A 17,440-nucleotide genomic window follows, 5' to 3' on the forward strand; every position below is an offset into this window, starting at 1 on the left:
TTAAAAAATAATGTGAATTAAATCAAATAATCTTGAAAAGTTTCAGCAGATTGACTCATAATGACAGTTGTCACTAGTTGGAGACTCATATACAACATGAAATTAGCAGATTACTTTTGTTTTTATACAATGATGTATCACAGGACCCATTTTATTCTACATGAAGCCCTTTTAGTAGTACATTTCTTGATTGCATTTTCAGACTGTAGCATCAACAGTACTTTTACTGAAGTGAATGATCAGGATACTAAACTGCTTTTCACAAATATACAGAGGCATAAGTTCACGAATGATTCCTCATCAGCTATTGTTCTGTGTTAAATTCAGTGTGGTGCCATTTTCATTCACAGAAAACCACAAAAACACCAACGAGAGTTTAATCTGATTTTATTACCTCCAATACATTGTTTTGTTGAGCAATGACAACTAGGCAGTTAAAAAAATACAGTACACTTAACTTAAACATCAAAGCATTATGAAGCATACCTATAGCATACAAGAAGAACTTTCCTAAAATGTACATCTTTACAAAGTGTTTACAAATAAAATGTAAAAAAAAAAAAAGACAGAAAAGTGCAAAAAAAGAGTCAATAAAGACTGACAATCCCCACCAGTGAAAACAGAGGACAAAAAAAATTACAATTAAAAACACAAACAGAGAAAAACATACTTCATATTCCTAACTTGTGGTTGATGCACATTTCCTGATATGAACAGTAGGCCATGTTTTGTGCTTCTCAACTTTTGTGTTTCGGTGATGTGTTATTTAAGTAGCAGTGCGTGACAGAAAAATGACCATTTTCTGAAAAATATTCACAGTATTTGATTTAAATTTTGAGAGTCCCTAAATTAAAATAAAAACATCTTTTAATAAATATCTTTCACTTTCATTTACAACCGGTCTGTGGCTTGCGGTAATAGTGACGAGGGGCAGTAACATAGGGATGCATTCAAATAAATAGGTCACATTTAGTGATTTCTTAAAATAAAAAAGTGAACAAGTGTGTGGATAATCGTATGCGTTGCTTTGAGGGAAGACAAAACAAGTGTGTTGCAGGAACCTTAATGGAGTGACTTACAACTATCTGAATGTGGCTTTCTGTCTGAGTGAGGATGTGATATCAGTAGTGTCTCATAATGTAAACAAACAGCTCACTATTTGAGTAAAAAAAAAATACACCAAATACAGTACTGTACTGTAATCTTTTAACTAACTCTCCTGAATGCTCTCTTTTGTGGTCCCACTTGAAAATTAAAATTAGCGTGATCTGAAAACAAAACAAAAAAAAAACACATCATCTACCTGTTGAGATGAATATTTTTCTGTATGTGAAGGATGCCCCCAGACTATTATACATAAAAACACATCTGATTTGCTCACAGATTGGAAATAAATATGAAATCCTATGCTTTCTTATAGATTATCTAAAATATCAGCATCTTCTCTTGACATTTTTAAAGCAGGACACTTCTTGTGACAAATCGGCAGAGTGACATACAATAACTTCAAATAGACTTAGAGGTCTAGTTTTACTTAACCTATTGGATCTTGTAGTTGCATCCTGTTTGTTACCATTATTGCTTAAAAAGCTGCTAAAACTAGCCCGTGTAGCACATCTGAACTGTTAATTTGTAAAGCTGCTTGTTGTCCCAACTGTTTGATAGTATAAGAAGCACGATTTAAAAAACACTAGCTGCAACTGTGGTCCGGGTTAAGATTAACAAGAGCTGAAATGCAGTTAAAATAACCTTAAGAACGAAATTAAAAGAAAAGGATCATGATTGAAAAGGCTCTCCTGACAAGTGGACAGAAAATCTGAGAAACTTTCTCGTATGATGCTTCTGTCTGAGATGAACAGCTAAAAGACATTTTATTATTTCAGTAACAGATATCCTGAACTACTGTCCTCCTGCAGACTCCAATTATCTCCACAAGGCTCACACAAAGTTCCTCTGAATGTTCCATTTCATTCACTGAGTGCCTTAACGAACAAGTGAGAACTCTGTTTTGAGAGCATCTGGCCAACTTTTCATGCCAGATCTCAGGGAAGTGCTAATGCAGGCTTTGATGTGGCTTTTTGACCATTATTAGGAACCTTTTGTGTTTTCCTTTGAAGCCCTGTAACAGAGTATTCACATGTCAATACAAATCAAAGAAACTGCTTCTGCTCTATGTTGATGGTTAATTGTGTGATATTTATTTGTGGTTTGTGATGTAGGAGCAGATGTAGAGCATCCAGGCAAAGCAGCAGTGTCCCCTTAGTTACTATACGCTGTATGTGATATATATTTGGCTTTTTGTCGGCAGGTAACCTCAAGCGAAGCTACTGGAGCTCAGACACTGAAACTTCTCCCTCAGAGACTGAACGATGTTGGGTTGGTTCTGCTGCGGTTCGCTCCACAGGTACTTCTCCAGATGCTCCCGGTCCAGAGACCTCAACGGGTCGCATGATCGGACCGGTGTGGATGGCAGACTCTGAGACTGGACCAGAACCCGGTTCTGACTGGAAAGGGAGCTGCCGTTCCTCTGCACCAACCTGTCCCGCTCCTGCTCGCTCTCATCCTCCGAGCGGATCTCTACGTAGTCGTCGTCATCTTCCCCATTGTCCTTGAAGTTGGCCAGGTAGTTCTGGGTGGCTGTGAGTATGCTCAGTGCAGATTCCCGGTTCAGGACGACCACGTGTTGGCCATCATGTAAAGTGAGCTCCGAATGTCCCTGGCTGAACCGCTCCGGGAGACTGCTCTGCCGACCGGCCCGACCCAAACTGGGGCCGTGAAGTCTGTCCATGGATCGATCCACGGTGGCTCCGTTACATTTGAGTCCAGGTTGGTGATTCTTCTCCTGCTGCTGGCCGTCCAGAGAGCCCACCGACTGACAGTGACCGGATGGGGAGGACTTTGCAGACGGTGCGTTAAAGGAGGGATGTCTCTTTATGGAGCTGTACACGTGCTCCTCCTTCTCGCTCGGCGCCGACATGCACGAGCTCCACCTCTGCGACGGCGGGGTGGTGGGAGAGGAAGGGAAGGTCTTGAGGGAGGGGATGGAGCAGGATGAGGTGAGTCTGCACTGAGGGCTGGAAGACGCTCGAGCATTCCCGACCTCACTGGAGGAGACAAAGCTGGCCAGCTCTCCGTTGCTGTAGGTGGAGTGGAGCCAGTCCTCGTCCAGGGAGGTCTCAGGCATGGACGGAGATGACGACAGCCCTGGATGGCTGTGATGTGGACTAGCAGAGGTCTGACCGGGACAGTCCTTAAACATCACCTGGTCATAGAGGTGGGAGTACTCTGCTATCCTCGCACCTGAGAAAGGAACACAGAGAATGTTTAACATGTGGCAGTAGAGTATATCTGTATTACATTTTTGAGGGTTGTTTTTTTTTTGCAGGTAACAAGAACAATCTATGGACACAATACAAACAAAGAGTACTGATGCCTATTTAAAATCCAGCCAAAATATGTCGAAACACTAGCATTGCTTGGATTAACTTTTCTGTTTTAATAGTTGCTGCCAACTCTGAAAACTGACAGGATGACCTAAAAATAAGCTATAAGGTCTACACAGAGAGGAATTGTAGAGTTAGATAAAATCCTTTCAGCTCATCACTACAAGCACCCTCTTTCACCTTACTGTAATTTAGTCAGTGGTCTTTATATACCATTTTTCAGTGTACTACCTTAAATTATTTTCTTTATTCAATTTGTTTTATATATATTTTATCCAGTTCAGACTTAAAAACTTGCTGTGAATGTCAAAAGCTGCAATAATTAGTCAGTAATTCAAGCAATGGAATATTAATCCACCTGTATTACTTTAATTTTTTAATTATTTCCGTAATTTTTTAAGAAAAATGCCAAAATATTCTCAGATTACAGCTTCTTTTGCTATCATTCTCTTCTAAAAATGACAGCGAATTAAATATGTCGAGGTTTTAGATCTTTAGTCAGAAAAAAACAAACCCACTGAAGAAAATTACATGACTTTTGAGAAACTGTGAATGCATATTACTCTGTTACTGGGTTGGGTATTTGCAAAATGTGGCCAATCCCAGTTGCTTTGCTCACTTCATTATAAAACATTCGGGTTTGTCACAACTTTCAACAGGATACGGGTAAATATAGTGAAAATCTGTATCTCAGACATAGAGATTGAAAATTTGGGAAAAGAACTGCCCTGACTTCGGGTACTAGAAAAGAGACTTATGGTCAGACTGGAGCTAAACATATCATTAGAGATATAAATATGGAGTATTACCTATGGCTGCACCCCCTTGTTTCTTCTCCTCTAATATGGCAGCAAGGTCTTTCTGCTTCTTCTCTGCTCTGGCCCGACTACAAGAGTCTCCAGGGTCCATACTCCTCATCCTCAGCAGCTGGTTGGCTTTCTTGATCTTCTGGCTGTACTGGCGTGCCATCAGGAACACACGGCTCTTGGTTTTGTCCATCAGTTCCAGGGGAAAGTCCACAGATTCGCCCAAGAGCAGAGAGGAGGAAGCCAGGGGAGAGTCCAGACCTGCCAGCTCCCCTGGAAACAAACTATGAAGGTCCTTGAGGGCGCTCTCTTTCGGAGAGGCGCTTCTCGGTGGAAGCTCCACCAGATCGTCGTCCTCCAGGCGGAAGCTGCCGCTGCTGAGTCGAGCCAGTCTGTTTCGAATACTCTTCACGGTGCCTGGGACGGGTTCTGGGGTGGCAGGAAGGGGGCGAGATGTGGGAGCAGGGCTGTGGATTGCTTCTTCGGTGGTACCTTCAATCTGAAGGTCTGGGAGGTTGATGACTGGGATGGTGAATGATGGTGTGGAGGTAACAGGTGGGGGTTTAGGGTGATGTGCTGGGGAACTCTTGGCTAGAGGGCTGGTTGCTGCAGGACTAATTGCAGGAGAACTCTTTGTGGGACTGTTTTTGACAGATGAGGCCTTCTTTGGTGACTCGTTGGCACTAACGGGAAACGCAGCAGGAAGTCGATCGGCTTTCTTCTCGTTGTTCTTGATGTAGTTTTCTAAGTCGTTCCAGATCTCATCGACGTGCTCAGACATCTTGTCTCCTTTCTGTGAGCGCTGCGGGAAAGTCTCAGAAGCAGAAGATGAGGAATAATCTGGCTCAGAAGAACATGGAACAATACAGGAGGCCTCTGGTCCATCGTCCTCTCCAAAGTGGAGGCTCTCCTCAGAAACAAACCCTCCAAGACTTTCAGTCAGGTCCTGTTCTGAGGCTAGCAGGCTGTCCCTCTCTTGTTTTAGTTTATTGCCTTCATTGATTCCTTTGAGCTCTGTGGATGGCGGCTCCCTAAAGCAGATGGTGTCGTAGATATTCTCCTCCACTATCTTGAGTTCACATGTTTCAAATGGCTTGCCCTCCTGTGTGGAGGACCGGTTGCTGTCCGAAGAATTGTCTGGTTCAATCATGGACTCTGTGACCCCTGGAACCCTTGGTAGCTTTTCTGTTTGGCTTTGGGAACTCTGTGCATCTGCAGATGTCTCCTTCCGTGACTGGTTTTCTTCAGGGTCCCTTCTGATGAGGCCCATGTTCTTCAAGTCTTCATAGCTGATATTGTCATACACATTTTCAATATCGTCTATCGTCAGCTGCTCGGCTGAGGATGAGCCAGATATGTCATTGCTGGATGATTCAGTGTGAATCACTTCCAGGTTGCTGTGATCAGTCTGGTCATCTTCAGGACTCTCTCGAGCCTCCGTAGCCTTCTCCCCAGCGCTACTCGCCCTCCGCAGGACTCTGCCATTACTGGGTGGAGGGTCAATCTGCACTGTAGGCACCTGTTCGACATGCCAGCTGCAGGGCCGAGCTGCTCTGGGCGATGAGGGAGCCTCTGATCTCTCTGAGGGCGTCTCTGGTTCTGGTCCGCTTGGCTCTGTGGGAACAAACATCTGGTAGATGTCCTCGTCCTCATCCTCGGGCTGCATGGTCCTCTGGCGGGTCGGGAACATGGCCCTACGAGCCCGATGGTCGGCCCATATGTTCCTCACTGAGTTGTCGCTTTCTGTGACTATGACGGAGGGGATGGGGGTGTCTGGAGGCTCCTCTGTGACGCGAGGTGTCCTGAGCAGTGGAGGGTGGTGACTTCCATCCCTCACTAAGGATTCTCTGGCTCTCTGAGTTAAAGGACAGCAGAAATCAATTGATTTTCATGAGGCTGAGACAGCACAAAGTGATTGTCATTTGCTACAGTGCAGCTATGAATTAATACTCTACCTGCAGGTCGGAGGCGCTCATGTTGAAGGTTTTCCATTGTTCTATACTATCAACAGATGCCTGAGGGTTCAGCCTCTTCCTACTGCTTTTGCCAGGAACTCGCAGCCTCTTTCCGCCTCCCTGAATGAAGAGTTTTCAGCATTAACAACATGTTTTAGAAACTAAGGATGAACATGGAATCAAATTATCACACAAATTGGAAGTTTATATGTAAACAAGTATAATATTGTAGGGTCATCCCACTTCAATTCATTGAATGCCCCACGCCTGGTTATCTTCAACTTACACATAACTGGTTCGTATTGTTCTATTAAAACAGGGTTGTGCCATTGAAGACCTTATCAATGAGCCTCCAAAATTTCAAGACTCTAGCTATCTTTTCTCAAGTTATTCCACTTCAAACATTGCTTGACAGATTGGAGCAAAGAAAATGATGCATAAATTGGCATGACTCAAAAATTGATGTCAAATTTAACACCTGATTTTACACGTTTTACCTGATAACACATGTATGCACTGAGAAAAAAAAACAAATGAATATGAGAGAGCCAGATTGTGGATCCTGTGATATGACACTGTAGTATATTTTCTGATAAATTGAAACGTAATGCATGATTTTAGGGCCACAGTTATTTAATATGGACTGATTATGAACCTACCAGTCCACTGTCATCCTCATCATCAGCATCCTGCTGATGTGGCTCCTCTCCTTCCTCTCTGTCGCTGTGGTCATAGTGATCACCAGGATCCAAGGACTCCTGTGATTGGTTGATGAGGCTACGGCTGCGGCCTATAGTGCCCAGAGCCAGCTGGGACACTGGAGACAGCAGAGTGGCACCTAGACTGGTTCGCTGGAGAAGAAGGACAAGGAAGAGAAGGAGGCTGGTTAAACATAATCTGTGTTTATGACTATGTGTATGATAAAACTGCTCATTGTCTTTGGTTATAACTCACTTTTTCACCATCAGTGTTGGCAGCATTCTGCTTAGCATTCTTCAGTAATTTGGAAAGGGGTTCTGAGAAGACAGAAGATTAAATTTAAGATGAATTCTTAAAAGTTAAGCTATCTAACTGTTTGTGTCTGTGGATATCTGTCAACAGTTTTGCACATTAAGCCAGGAGAACACCATTTCTACTCAACTCCTTGTCATCTAGTTTTGAATAAACACAAAGTTCACTTGGACTTTTGACATAAATTCAGTAAAATCTGTATTTTTCACCTTTCCTGCGTCCTCTACGAGGAGTGGGGCCTTCCTTGGTTTGAGGGGAATCCTTCTTGTCACCATCAGGGCTGTAATGAAAGCCAGGATGATCTGGAGAAAAGACGGGAAAAAGTACACAACATGTACATTATGATCAAAATATATGAAATATAATTACTTTTGCAGCAAAAGAACATTAAGATCAAATATGTACAGCAGAGTATGAGTAAGACAATTACAATCATTGTTTTTCCTACATAAATATAGTATAAATTGACACTTACGCATTGCATCCATCTCCAAAATAGCTTGCTTGGCCTAGAATTCAATAAAAAAAAGGGTGAGTTCAACAGGTTCAAGATTCCAATTTGTATGTTCACATGCTTTTACAGTACAGGCAGTTAAAATATAATGGACACTAGGTGGAGCCACAGTACAATCTGAACATAATCTGGTTTTAAGCAAGTCGCAGCTTCATGGAATAACAGTTAACTTTCTAAAGAAAAAAATCATCAGTTTTCTATTACACTTGACAAATGAGTGGAAGAAATCCGAGCACATGAGAGCAAAGATAAAAGAAAATTAAAGAAATATGGAGAAGACAGAGAGGAAAAAATTTTTAAAAAGACATTTCCAGTACATCCCACTCAAAGTCTGTGATTATGCAACCAGTGAGCGCAGAGGGGAGATGTCAGGACATCTGCTCTCCTACCTTGGCAGGGATTTTGGCAGGATGGTTTTCAAGTATGAGTCTCTTCAGGTGTAAGATCCACATGCGCTTGTCTTGCTGTGATTTGGCCTGAGGGCAGAGAGTGAAACATCAAAAAGAAGAAAAGGTCATTTTAAAGACAACAGAAAAATCCTTAAACTTTTGACGAATGGCTTTCTTACATCACACGCATTAGATTTTCTTTCTCAGTGCTTATCCAAAACTCAGAGGTAAGGAAAGTACAATGACCGCCATGAGCCTTTAAACACTCAACATGTCTGAGCACCTCGCTGAGTGGAGCCTGAAAGCTCCACAAAACAATCACACACCTGCAAATAATCGTTACATTTTTGCACCTTGCTGCTGGTGGCTCCATTTTCAAACATGTAAACGTGTCTGATGATTGTTGTGACGTGTGCCATCTAATGTAATGTTGCTCTACCTGGACTGTGTGCTGCAGTTTGGGGTTCTTGTAGTGAAACACACTGAAACTCAGCGGTTCTTTAGGAATAACTTCCACCAGCATCAGATTACAGCACTGAAAGAGACAAACAGGATGCAATGTTAAAAACAGTGTCCCTGAGCAGAAACATTTACAAATTCAGTGTTTGCTGGGGATGTATACTGACCAGGATGTGAGCCTTGTATGTGTAGGTTTCTTCTCGTTTCTTGGTTATCAGCAGAAGCTTGTCAAAAAGGAAGAGAGTTCTTTCATTTTTGGCTCGCTGCAGACGAAACGTTCCTTCAAGAACCAACTCTCCGTAGCCAATCAGATCGGGACCCTTCCAGTTGGTCAGCAGGCTCTGGATTTCCTGCAGCGAGCACGGAAATACAAAGTGAAGGGAGTTTAATAACCTTGTTTGTTTTAACCCAAAAGCTGGAAAAACAATTATGCAATTGCAATGGAAAAAGAAGATTTTAAAAACACACTTGTGACCTTCAGCAAATAAAAAACAGGTTGAAATGATCCAGTTTCTCAAAAAAAAAAAAAAAAAATCTGGACAAAAGTAGAATATGAGTGAAACAGTCAATGAGGATGTTTACGCACGAGATCAGAATTGGAATAGTTCTTTCTAAAACAGTCTTTTACAACATGAAACCAGATAAAGTAGAATAAATAAAGGTGAATCACTGAAGAGCAAATTCAGTAGAGTACAGAGAATGAGTGTTGTGCAGTTAAATAGAGAAAAAAACTAAAAGATTAGGGAAAAATTAAAAGGCACCATGATAAGGGAAGGAAAAAAATATAATGAAGGAGAAAAACTGTGAAAACTGATCATTTTTATTGAGCCAATAGCATCTGTGGACTCTCAGAGAAAATGTTTCCACACATTCCTGCATTCATCTGACCATCCTGTCTCCCAGCAGAGAAAAGAAACAAGCTTCCCTTTTATGTGTCCTCCTTATGCAAGGCCATCATTAGCTCAGTGGAAAATGCACTGACTTGCGTAAGACGCGGGAGTTTCAGGGCCTTGGCCTCAAACCTAGAGTTCACATAACTGTTCTGTGGAACAATAAAAGTATTTGGCTTCTCGAAAGGCTCGAAACTACTGTTTTAGTCATCGAAAGAAAGAATGCAGGATACATCATCACGAGCTTAACGTGGAATGGATTCAGCGGGGAGAAAGTGGGATGACACTGACCACTCCAAAAAGATATATTTAGTCATGTGATTACTTTTATCTAGCGTTCGGGAGAAAGTGCCTGTTGTACCTGCAGCCTCACGGCGTGCTCGTGTTTCCTCTTCATATCGTTGATGTGCCAGGCCACTCTCTGCATGGTTTCTATGGCTTCCTGCACAACCTCATACGTCTCGGTGTCCTTCTCCATGTGGTTGGCTATCTCCTGCACAGGCAGCACCCTCTGTGAGCATTTGTGCACAATGTATGCACAAACACTATGCATGTCCACGAACTTACATACACATACACGGGAACATGCACACTGAGCACCATATGTCTAAACATTTGGTTTCTGAGTTGGAAGCTGAGTGGAAATGTTGGCACTTAACCGTGCATGCATTTGTACTGGTATGGCTAAAAACGGCAAATGTGTGCCTGCATGTACATTTCTGTGGGTTTAAGAGTCTGTATGTTGGTGGATGTTTGCGACAGATGGACGTACGTGCAGCAGCAGGTGGTACTTGAGGATCCTCTGCACTGGCTTGAGCAGGTAGGAGCCCAGGGGCAGGGAGTGCCGCAGAGATTCTTGGCGCTCGCGGAAAAACTTGGCCAACGCCTTGTTCCTCATGCACTCCGTGAGGACAGCCACCGACCTGTGGAGACAAAGCACAGCAAATAAGATGTCAGTGATGCGCAGTAAAGCGTAATTTGAGACTAATGACGAGTGACAGCTTTATTATACGCCTTGATAAACAACAGTGAAAAACAAATCATTTAATTGGACAGACACTGTAAACTGTAGTGGGAATATCAAATTAAAGATACATAGGAGCATTTATAAAAACATCTGAGATGGACAGATAAATGTCTCCATCCAACTTTCAGCCTGGACAATAGGATTAAATAAACATTATGATAACAGAGGTAATATTTTATTTCACATGGTACGTGTTTGTAAAATAATACAGAAAGTCATATTTAAGCCACAATGAGCGTAAATTTCAGTCGGCTTTATGTATCTGTTTTGAAGCTGCACACATAATTTCAAATGCATGCAACATCACATGCTCCACTATTGAGCATTATACCATCCAACACCCTTCATACATCTATAAATAGATTTGCTTCTTAAGTGTTCAACAGTGATTTGTTTTTAAATAGCAACTTGGACAACACAAATTCATAAATCAACTGAAGGTCAGTGAAGTTATTGATCATCAGCACGAGCTTTCAATCTCTAACTGGATTCTAAATGTTTTTCCTGCAGGAGAGAGCGTTCATTAACAAATTTCTAAAACATATTTAGTAAAACAGCCGCATTTGACAACCTTGTAAGAGCCGAATTCACTGCTCAGTGGAGCTCGTTTGCTGTGTGACCTACTGAAGAATAAAGAGCTTTTTCACAAACCAGTGGAGGCTGTCGGTGTGTGTGTGTGTGTGTGTGTGTGTGTAACTACACATGCACAGTGGAAAAAAGACAGAGAAAGACAGTTGTGAACTTGTCTCCGTCTTCTGTCTCGTGTGTGAGTGTGTGCGTGCGCGCTCATGCACGTGCATGTCTGCATGTCTAAATTCCAGTGCAGCTTCACACAGGCCTCACATTGTTCGGAGGAAACCCGACCTTAGAGCTCAGTATGACCAGGATGCATCTACAGCCGCTGTGTGTGTGTGTGTGTGCGCATGTGTGTGTGTTTGTATGTAAGCGTCTCCCTGTGTGTGTCGTGTGTGACCTTGGTAGGGGTCACCAGCTGTGGTGTGGATGTAGGAGGATCTCGAACAGCTGACAACAGCCCCTTTACACACACACACACACACACAGTCTTAAACACACACACGCAATCAGCATTTAATTAGTCATTATTTGCTTTTAAATATTTTCTTCCTCATGCACCTTTCTTATCATAAAGTGTAACAGAAAGATAATAGCCAGAGGGGAAGGTGTGTGTTTGGTAGGTGCGGTATATCTCGGCGTGATAATAGCGTCACATTTCAGGTGATTTAATCACACACAATATACACGCTGACCCAAAAACGCACCACATTATTGCACACAGGTGTCCCAGCGGCAAAGCAGAATAAAACATTACCAGCGATAGGTGTGATAAGGTGACAACTTTAATACCGCATCTGTCAGTGTGCGAGCTGTAACTCTGTCAATAGGCCACGGATAAAAGAATGGAAGAAGAAAAAAACGGAGCAGGAAGAAACAGGGAGGCAAAGAGACCCTGAGGCAAAACTGACGGTAGACACTCCGACTCCTGCTGAGGAGGCTTCTATAGAGCGTGTCAGTTTGTCGGCGAGGGGAGAAAAGGTAAAGCATTGAGCCGCGGACACAATGGAGCTATGTGAGACGCTGGGAAGATGGCATGTGGAGGTGAGATCAGGATGGGATAACAACTGTACAGTAGACTCCCGGAGTGAACGTCTCAGACGTGAACACACACAGAAAGAAAGGTGGGTTTTCTCACCGTGGGTAGTTGGTGCAGTACTGGGTGTAAATGTGGAACTCTTCACTCTGTAAAAACACAAAAGGAGCAAATTAGTTGACGTATTTCTGTAACAGGAGATGAGAAAAAGAGTGAGGATGCAGTGTCATGTTTGGGTGCATGAAGTTGTGCAACAAGGAATAAAAACTCTCAAATAATCTCCCCCTGATTTAAATTCTAACACGAGTGTGAAGGTATGTGAGACACAACAGTGCTTTGATGGTAATGTCAGTCTAATAACAAGGCTTACAATAAGAATGCAAACATGCTGTAATTATTTCTGCTGAGGCTGATGGGAATGCCATTAGTTTAACAGGTATTCACTGTAATTTTGAACCAGATGATGACAGGAATTCATGTCTGGATTTCATTGCAATCCCAAACTTCACATAAATCTTTAAGACTAGGTATAATTTAATGCACCTTGACATGTGGTAGCAGCTCAAGTGTGAGTATTTGGGGGGAAAATTTATTTCTGACGGCAATTTGATTGGACTTTTACGTGTTTTGGTTGCGCACATTATTGTACCAGTAATGGTAAGAGTCCTGGAACATTTTAGAACTTCAAAAAAGAGATTAACTGACTCACAACAGCAAACATGAGGTCTGCATTAGTCTTCGTCAGTGTAATTGCAGCCTACTCGGTTTCCTCGTAATGCTGTCAAAATGTTCTGCATATTTACTGTTGAAATACAGATAGTTTGCAAATATGTTTTCATATCGTGCAGAAACACCAGGAGCAGTAGGAAGCAACAAAAGTGGAGGACTGGTTACCCGATAATTGGTTGTAAATTTAAGTATAGACCTTGTAGTACACAGGCTAAAACACAGAAAAGCCCTGGTGATGTACGATGCTTTAAAGGTCATCATATTTGTGCCTGTTTATACTGTATCTGCAGAGGTTCGTGCCAGCTTTGATGACTGGCTTTTTATTTCATGTTTACAGCTCTACACACTCTCGGCCCACAGACAAGGCTCCCACTCTGCTCCGTTCACTGATCCTAATTGAACCTCATCGCTGCAGCTTATGATTAGTCTGCAGCCCGGCCTTTAATTCTCTGTTTATCCCAGCAGCCCTAAGCGCTCCGATTAAATATCCCCTCCTGCCTCCTCGCCGCCCCTTTAACTGAGACTTTTCCCACCTTGCATACCTCTCTGAGGATCAAAGAGATCAGAGGCAGCACGACTTATCAAAGCGAGAACGACCCTCTCTGGCTCTCATCCTCATCTAATCCGGGGACTCTCTGTTCTGATTTCCATTTCTGTAACACATTTTTTTTTCATGTCTCCCCTTCATTGATCTTTTACGGACATTTTCCTCTATTCATAATCCCCCCTGTGAGATTTCTTCTTCATCGTCCCTCCTTATCTTTGCTCTGTCGGAGGCCTCAAGATGAACCCCATCGCTGTTGCATAACGCGAGAGTCTAATTGAACTCTGTTTGTGTCCATAAACGCCAGGAGGTCGCAGGATGCACACAGCGTTCAGGAAGCAGCATCATAAACAGAGGACAGATGATACAACACACACACACACACACACACACACACACGTACATACATAAGGGATGCAGATATCATCAAACATTTTCAAACACGCGATTCATAGGATTTGCCGTAAGTAAGTATAACCTCACAAAAACAAGGCATCCCAACAAAATATACTGAGCATAAGAACACATTCACACACATAAAGACACAGACAGACTCTCATGACTTGTTAGCCTGAGGTGCTCCGTGGGAACCTTCCTAAATTGAAGAGCAGAGTTCTCCTCCTCGTCTCCAGCAGTCTGCCGCCACAGACCAGGACTAAACACAACCAGATGTGCCACCATCGATTCCTGATGACACGCACTCCTAATACACACTCCTAATATCCCGCTGCACAGTGCACACGAAAACCACAAAAGCTCCCATGAAATAGAAGTTTTGCAAAGCAGACAAGCGCACACGTCCGTGCACGCTCTCTGAACCCAACCAGGAAACCAACAGGCCTTGAAATAGCTCCCATCTATGCTACACTTCCCATTTAGAAATACATACAAGCCATGCTAACTCATACAATCATCATGAGCCCTGAGCAGCTGCTACACATGATGAAAATCTAAAATATCCATGTTTGGAGCATCGAGATACAAATTATATGGAAAGAGTTTTTTGAGTAGTAAAAAAAAAGTTGGCTCCCTCTCATCACTTTTGCAGCGAGTTTTATTGTTACACTGATTTGTCGAGACCGGACTGGTCACGGTGAGTCATCAGGTAGGCAGTGAACATAAAAAAAAAAACTGAAAAAAGATTAAGATCTTGCTGTAATTGTGCTCCCAGTGCCTCAGTCAGCAAGTAGCAACCCACAAAACGCGTTAAAGGCTTACTCAACACATAGCAGAGAGAGGAACATGAGGATAGATAGCCAATTATCTGAGACAGATTTACAACTAGATGTGTGTCTTCTTCAAACACTGCGCTGGGTTGTGACTCTTGGCTGCTGACAGTAGAAAAGCTTTAATAATGTGTATGTTTCCAACGTTTTTCCATCAGAGTGAGGACATGTAGACCGTCACTTCTTTCACAGACTTTCAAAGGGCTGCTCAGGTTTGGTTTTAGGGTTAAAATTAAGGTGTAAGGCGAGGGTTAAGGTCAGGGTTAGGCACTTAGTTGTCATGGCTAAGGTTAACGTGAGGAGCTTGGGAATGGTTTATGTCAGTGAGCGTCCTCTTAAACACATCCACACAAGCACATGTGAGAGTGTGTGTGTGTGTGTGTGTGTGTGTGTGTGTGTGTGTATGTGTGTGTGCATTTCACAGCCGATAGTGAAAGAGAAGTTTGTGGTTTTCTGGGTCTTAGCAACCATGACTAACCCTCAGCAATACAAAGGAACTCTGGTTACTACCCTTTTACCAGAAGTCAGCCTACGGATTATGAAGCCACACGCAGGCTAACACAGATATACAACAGCCGCTCTAACTGCAGTGTCTTAATTTAAAGGCAGTCAGATGGTCAGTGACTAAATACTTCCAGGTGTTGGTTTGACTACTGACCGCCTCTTATGAATCTATTAGAACCACTCACTGACAAATTTGTACAGGTCTAAAGACAGAGTCCTTTAAAACACGAATGTAAACAAACACACAGTTCTTCACATGAACTTCAGACACATAAATATCAGGTACTAGCCTTCACTATTAACTGTTTAATTGATCTCTGAGACTTTAATTACTTTCAATACAGATATGAACATGAAGAAGACCTTAAGAACATTGTAGGGAATTCAGCTTCTAAACATGATCGCTGAAGTTCCCTCTCTATTAGTTCTGGAGCTTTATGACCACATTAAAAAACTTTTCTAATGAGATTAAGATTTTTAATCCCAGATTTTTGGGGGAAACATGCTCGTGTTCTATGACAGCTGGACGAACTTCATCTGCTGAGAAGTACGGTTGCGTTCACAGGAGAGAATTCATTTTACTTCTCAGTCAAAACCTGATGCTTTACCCTCTGAATCTCTGTGTGTTTTGCTCCTGTGACATTTTCACTTACTGTGGGCTCATTTTTTAACTGCAGTATAAAGTCTTGCACATCTATAGAAGCAGCACCACCATGGATAGCAGCAGAGAGAACGAAATGTCATTTAAGCAGAATGACAAAGCTTTAATCCATCAATCACAAAAAATGACAGCTAAATATTGACAATTTATTTGACAAAAAAATGGGAAAATATCATAGAACTCAATATATACATTTTCCAAGTGCTCACTTACTATAGATATTTGTTGTTTTTTTTCATTTTGCTCTGTGAAAATACAGCCTGCAGTTCAGTCGAGTGCAGCTGAAAAGTCACTGTTAGGGTTCAGATGATTTACTACACAAATGAAATTATTGTATTGTGTTAAAGTGGAAAAGCTTCCCAGTATAATGGATTTTTTTTTTCAGGACACAGCTTGCAAGGTTTTGCACTGGGGTGTCTGTGTGATGGACAGCTAGAAAAGAACTTGTTACCACTTCCATTAAAAAATAGGAATCCTTTAATGTTTATAATGGACATCTACAGCGTGAGTGCAAGTTTCACAAGACAAAAGTTATCAGAATAGGGAATCTCCAGGCAGGATGTGATTTGCAAAGGTGGAGCCTTGTTTCCAGTTGGCAGAGGCCCAACTTGAAGCCTGGCCAAACTACACAGTAAATACCATAAGGACACTTCAGTGTTTTTATGGTCAGTGTTGCACTGGCTGCAGAAAACCAGTCAGTGATGCGGATTATGTCCAGCAACCAGTGGATTTTTTTTATCTAAAGCCAAAATATCACCCACCTGCTTCCTCTCTATGGGGCTGATATGTCATTTTGAGACATTTTTTGCAAGCTGTAACATTAATCTGTTGGATACCAGATGTCAAGATGCTGGTTTGTTTATGGATCACAGTTAATTATGCAGAGCGGTGATGTGGGCTGCCATAAAACCAGTTTGTCTCAACAACAGCTGCTGTATTTAGAGAGTCTATGACGCGGACTGTGACTTTTATATTTGTACATGGTCAGACAGTTGCTCTGTGGTGCTGGGTGTAATTGCAGTAGAGCAGGGAAGGGAATGTAAAGTGTTTAAGAGGAAGTGCTGGAATGTGGCACATTATCATGGGACATAATCACGCAATCATTTTGTGGGGCATGGATTGGCAAAAACCAGGACAGGAATAAAAGCTGAAACATACAAACAGAAGGAACAGTCAGCAGAGTTGCTGAGTCCAGCTTTTCTTGATGAAGCACTACTATTATCCCCCTTCCAGTAAAAAGGTGATTGCATATTTGGACGGTGCTTAAAATTCCTCCAGAGTTGTTGTTCCTCCCTGTGCCCATGTTGCACTTTAAACTGACATTTCCACTGCCAAAGTAATGCCACTAACCCTAAACGAACTCTCGAAGAAGTTTATTGCAGTGTCTTCGTCTGATTTTTGGAAGTTATCTTTATAATAACACATTCGCTGTTTTTCTGTCGGGCGTATGTCTTTGCGTGCGTGTGCCAAAACCAGCTGTGCAGACAGGTTTCAACAGGCAGAGGAGGAGAGTGCGTGTAGTCAGACAGACAGACAACGTGGAAAAAGCATAAACCTTCAGCCAATACGACAATGCTAAAGTACTCCACTGCAAGTGAAAGTTGACTGAAAATCTTTTTTAAAGGTCTCATATGGTGCCCCGTTTTCATCATCATGTCCCAAGTGTGAGTCGA

At 42.3% G+C, this 17,440-nt stretch overlaps 1 protein-coding gene across 2 annotated transcripts in view; it reads right to left on the minus strand.

The window, feature by feature from the left end:
* Positions 1 to 370: 370 nt before the first annotated feature.
* The window catches only part of LOC110964091 (pleckstrin homology domain-containing family G member 1), a 49,440-nt gene continuing 32,370 nt past the window's right edge, over positions 371 to 17,440 (minus strand). For both annotated transcript variants that reach the window (XM_022212702.2, XM_051960748.1), the window contains exons 5-17: positions 12,206 to 12,252; positions 10,240 to 10,390; positions 9,829 to 9,960; positions 8,745 to 8,927; positions 8,558 to 8,653; positions 8,119 to 8,205; positions 7,691 to 7,724; positions 7,425 to 7,517; positions 7,159 to 7,220; positions 6,864 to 7,055; positions 6,205 to 6,324; positions 4,253 to 6,104; positions 371 to 3,300 (exon numbers count right to left, since the gene is read on the minus strand). In XM_022212702.2, the coding sequence (XP_022068394.2) occupies positions 2,315 to 3,300; positions 4,253 to 6,104; positions 6,205 to 6,324; positions 6,864 to 7,055; positions 7,159 to 7,220; positions 7,425 to 7,517; positions 7,691 to 7,724; positions 8,119 to 8,205; positions 8,558 to 8,653; positions 8,745 to 8,927; positions 9,829 to 9,960; positions 10,240 to 10,390; positions 12,206 to 12,252 (4,035 nt within the window). In that variant the 3' untranslated portion in view covers positions 371 to 2,314. The remainder of the gene's footprint in view (positions 3,301 to 4,252; positions 6,105 to 6,204; positions 6,325 to 6,863; positions 7,056 to 7,158; positions 7,221 to 7,424; positions 7,518 to 7,690; positions 7,725 to 8,118; positions 8,206 to 8,557; positions 8,654 to 8,744; positions 8,928 to 9,828; positions 9,961 to 10,239; positions 10,391 to 12,205; positions 12,253 to 17,440) is intronic.

Source organism: Acanthochromis polyacanthus, chromosome 16, assembly GCF_021347895.1.
Source record: "Acanthochromis polyacanthus isolate Apoly-LR-REF ecotype Palm Island chromosome 16, KAUST_Apoly_ChrSc, whole genome shotgun sequence".
Classification (NCBI taxonomy): Eukaryota; Metazoa; Chordata; class Actinopteri; family Pomacentridae; genus Acanthochromis; species Acanthochromis polyacanthus.